Source organism: Gossypium raimondii, chromosome 7, assembly GCF_025698545.1.
Source record: "Gossypium raimondii isolate GPD5lz chromosome 7, ASM2569854v1, whole genome shotgun sequence".
NCBI classification, from domain to species: domain Eukaryota; kingdom Viridiplantae; phylum Streptophyta; class Magnoliopsida; order Malvales; family Malvaceae; genus Gossypium; species Gossypium raimondii.
This window is the reverse complement of record NC_068571.1, coordinates 12,595,592-12,599,759: the sequence shown is the minus strand read 5'-3', so window position 1 is coordinate 12,599,759 and position 4,168 is coordinate 12,595,592. Positions and strand designations below refer to the sequence as shown.

The following is a 4,168-nucleotide window of genomic DNA, read 5'->3' as shown; positions in this document are numbered from 1 at the left end:
ACATTTGTAACATTTTTTTATTTTTCTTTTCACATTCAATATCTCTGTTTTTTTAATGACTTTTGGTTCCTCGCCCTCTCTCTTTCTTGTCTTTTTTCTGACCATATATTTTCCTTTGTTTTCTCGACCTCTTAGTTGCCTTGTTTTAAATTTGTCCCCACAATTTTATAGTAGCTCAAGTGCCTCTTTGTTGGCTTAGATTTCATTTTCTTTTGACAACTAAAAGCTGGCATTCACAATAAAATAGAAAGGAGACATCACTTCTTTTCTTTAACATTCTAACGAAATCCAATATGGGATTCACTTTCACTTGAAAATAATTTTTTACATTTAAATTAGGAGATTAAAACTCTGGGTTAGAAATTTTAATGGATAAAAGAAATGGTATTGAGTGAGATTTATTCAAGCACATTTAAGAAAAATAAATAAAACTTTGAATTTTGACGTCAAATTTGAACGTATTCCTCCACCAAGTATTTTTTCTAAACCAATAAGTTGTTGACAAATTTTTTCCTTACTAGCAGTAAATACTAAGAACAAGCAATTTATTTCTTGGTAAGGAGCATCTCCATTCTCCCATGAACATGTACATATACATATACATATACATATACATATACATATACATATACATAAACTTTCTGATGCTTGGTATACATATATACATAGAATTAGAATCAAAACCATTGATTTAAATGAAGAAAAAAAGAAAAAAAGCAAAGGAAAAGAATGCCCGTAAGGCAGGTAAAGCCAAGGGTTGCCCCTACCAAACTCAAAAGTTCAAACAATTCTGATAATTGCCCATCTCTTTTAACTTTATAATTATACCCAGCTCCATAGTTCCACCCCCACTTATCATATGACCTGCAACATCTCTCCAGCTTCTCCTTCATCTTCACCTGCTCTATTCTCTCCCTTAGAACACTCAAATTCGCATCCACCCGGTTACTTGACCCACCTGCCACCAAAAGAAAAAACTGTATAAGATGAAACTGACAAACAAGTGCAACAGACTTGTGTTTAAGTTTTCAATTGACACCAGTTTCAAGTTCTGACCTCTATAACTTATAATATTTGAAAAAGAATTGACAATAAGAATAATAGGAGAAAGTTGATGGATATATAATGGTTGATTACCTCCATCTCTAAAGCTTTGAGCTCTAACATGAATGGGTTGACGAGAATAATGGTTGGAAGATGGTGAAATTATGGCGAAAGATGAAGGTAATGAAGAAGCCATGGTGCAATATTTTGGAAGAGGGTTTTCTTTGCTTTTAAGTCAAGTTTGGAACTAACTCGCCTCGTTGACTGCGAATTTGAGCTCCTTTATATATACAAATTGTTTGGCCAAATAAAAGAAATAATTAATATGATTGGAATGGGTATCCGAATTAGGGTTTAAATATAACATTACGATTGTTATTTTTTTTTAATTTGGGTTCTCTCTTAGCCTCTAACATTCATTGCTGGATTCATTAAGTTCCCAAATCTGAATAAAACTAGATTAAAATATTCAGACGGCTGAGGATGGCTAAGGAACAATTTGAAAAGGTGTGTTTCATCAAAGAAAATTTGACCACTATTTTAATTCAAGTTGATATTTAATGGTCAAATCTTTTCCCTAAAGAAAAAGAAGAGAAGTTTGGAATTACACTTTTGGATCTATTGATGTTAAGCTGCAAGTTTTGAAAAATTGTTTTTTTTATTAATATTTTAATAAATTGAGTCTTAATACATATATAATTTTAAATTGATAATATTATCATTGTGTTGATTCTAAAATAAGGGAAAGTAGGCGGAAATTGGGTGTCAAGAAGTCTCATCTCATGCGCTGTATATGCGTTGCTTCGTGCTCTAACTTTTATGCAATGATTAGTATTATTTACCCTTTTTTGGTAAAGAAATCAGATCACTAGTTGTCTTAATATCTGGAAGTTTAAGATTCAAACATTTCCTCCACTAGCTTCAACTGTCAGAAAAAAAAAATTTCCTTCATCCAAATTTTGTTTCCTTCATAGTTACAATGTGTAAGCTCCAAACACAATGTTACAGACGTACGTTTCTTAATATCAATTGCAATTAAAATATGAATGGCAGGCTACCATTCCATACTAATTAAATTCACAATCCTATGTCAAATACAATTTCCAAGTAGTGTGTAACTTTTCCTTTTCTTTTATAAATATAATATCATAAAATGCCGTGAATTATTTTCAATTTTATTAAAGGATTTATGATTATAATCAAAGGTAAAACTAAAAATATTGATAAACGGGGTCCAAATGTGCATATAAAGGTCGGTATATTGTGACTTTGGGAATGTACCCCAAAAAGCAAAATAAAATAATAATTTAATTTTATTATCAAGAATCAAAACGCAATTATTAAAATTCATACCCGTCAACAGACACATATTCGAACTTTATAAAATCCTCCTTTTAACAATTTTGTAATGCTAAAAAATATTCTAACTTTATTTTTTCTTTTATTACCATATAATGAGAGATATATTACTAAATACAATAATTAATAGAAATGTATTCAGCTGTTCAAGAGATAAATAGAGATAATTAAGTTAATAATAATGACTGAGTTTAAACTTAGTATTAATAAATTTAGGATCTGTTTTACTGAGGATAAAATATTTTCCAAAAATATTCTCAAATACTTGATAAAGTAAAATATGTTAGGTCAATGAAAAAGTTTTGTTAGCCAACGGAAAAGTGATGTTTTTCAATAAAACAACTTATCTTAAAAAGTCGATAAGTCGTTTTATAAATTTTCGAGTTGAGATTCACTCCGTTACTTTTTCATTCATTAATATTCAATACAATGATCATCACGTATATGACTCATGTAAAATCCATCTATTAAATGTGAAAATCAACTTGTGAATGGTATTTTAACATGTACATTAGATATTAATGGATGAAAAAAAATAGAGTAGAACTAAACCTCAAAATTTAATGCCAAATATTCTCTCTCGCTCGCCTTTCTCCCTCGCCAGTGCTCTTACCAACTCCTTCATCAGTGCTCTCACCTCTATTTAAGATTTGATTTCATCTTCCCACATTAGATTTCAAGATACTACATTCTCTCTCTCTCTCTCTCTCTCTCTCTCTCTCTCTCTCTTTATTCTCATTCACCACTCAACATTTTAAGCATATAATATACTATTGTAAATGTCTCATAGAGTAAATTATGAAATCATAATTTTATGATTCAACTCTCCACCTTTACCTATTGAGAATATGCCTCAAAGTTCCCAAAAATTACAATTTTTCCAACAATCCCCCACATGAATGAAAATTGATAGTTTTATCGAAAAACATTGACTCGATGTGGTGATAGAATCTACGATTGATAGTTGCATAGGATAGGTAGGTATCCACCCTTGAACCTTCCATTATGAAAGTTTATTTACTTTACTAGCTGATCAGTAGACGTCATGTCCTTGAACTGTTCTGTTGTTTGTGTAAACGATGATATACCTTACATAACTACCTCCTTGGTAAAGTTTTATTTCTCATGGGTATGTTCATATAACCGTGAACATCTCTTGGTTCTGCAAAAGATTGAGAGAACTATGCCCCAATAGTCTCCTCGAAGCGACCCCACTTCACTCTCACATAAGTGACTTATGTTATTCGACTCACCAAAACACACAATGGTTATTAAAAACATTGCTTAACCTATCCCACTTTTAGTCACTACATACATCATAGGAACACACTTGGGATAAGTACCCCCACAGTGACCTCACAAGGTCTATGCAATTAGGTTGTCCCTTTGAACCTAGATCTTGGGATCTCAAGTCAACTAGGTAGGGTTTTTGTTCACATAGCGCCTTTTATTTTCATGGGTTTTAGTCTTATTCCTTTCGATGTTTTATCAACATGATATCGATTTAAGCTTTTAGTTAGTAGATCCGCAATGTTATCTTTTGATTTTACAAAATCAATAGAGATAACTTCGTTTGAGATCAGTTGTTTAACGGTATTGTGTCGATGACGCATATGCCTCGACTTACCATTATACGTTATGCTAGCAAGACACCCCCACACTTTCAAATGGTTGTAGGACGATTTTATACCTTTCCATAACTCATATGATGTCTTGTCCCTTTTCTTGTGGGGCACCTTATTTAAAAGGTAATTAACTCATAGAA

General features: G+C 31.6%; 1 protein-coding gene across 2 annotated transcripts; it reads right to left on the bottom strand.

Annotated features, from left to right (window-relative positions):
* Positions 1 to 528: 528 nt before the first annotated feature.
* LOC105771382 (uncharacterized) lies at positions 529 to 1,290 on the bottom strand. 2 transcript variants are annotated; one of them, XM_052634063.1, is made up of 2 exons: positions 1,057 to 1,290; positions 529 to 958 (listed from the first exon to the last, which is right to left on the bottom strand). In XM_052634063.1, the coding sequence occupies exons 1-2, from the start codon at positions 1,238 to 1,240 to the stop codon at positions 678 to 680; spliced, it is 465 nt and encodes a 154-aa protein (XP_052490023.1). In that variant the 5' UTR covers positions 1,241 to 1,290; the 3' UTR covers positions 529 to 677. The 2 variants fall into 2 exon arrangements, with proteins under 2 accessions (XP_052490023.1, XP_012448286.1); XM_012592832.2 differs by having other exon boundaries at positions 1,138 to 1,290.
* Between the last annotated feature and the right edge of the window lie 2,878 nt (positions 1,291 to 4,168).

Bases quoted from the DNA above. Each gene is read 5' to 3' on its own strand.
- LOC105771382 (XM_052634063.1), bottom strand. From the start codon at position 1,240: ATGGCTTCTTCATTACCTTCATCTTTCGCCATAATTTCACCATCTTCC. The intron at 959-1,056 runs GTCAGAACTTGA...TTTTGGTGGCAG, and splicing joins AAATATTATAAGTTATAGAG to GTGGGTCAAGTAACCGGGTG.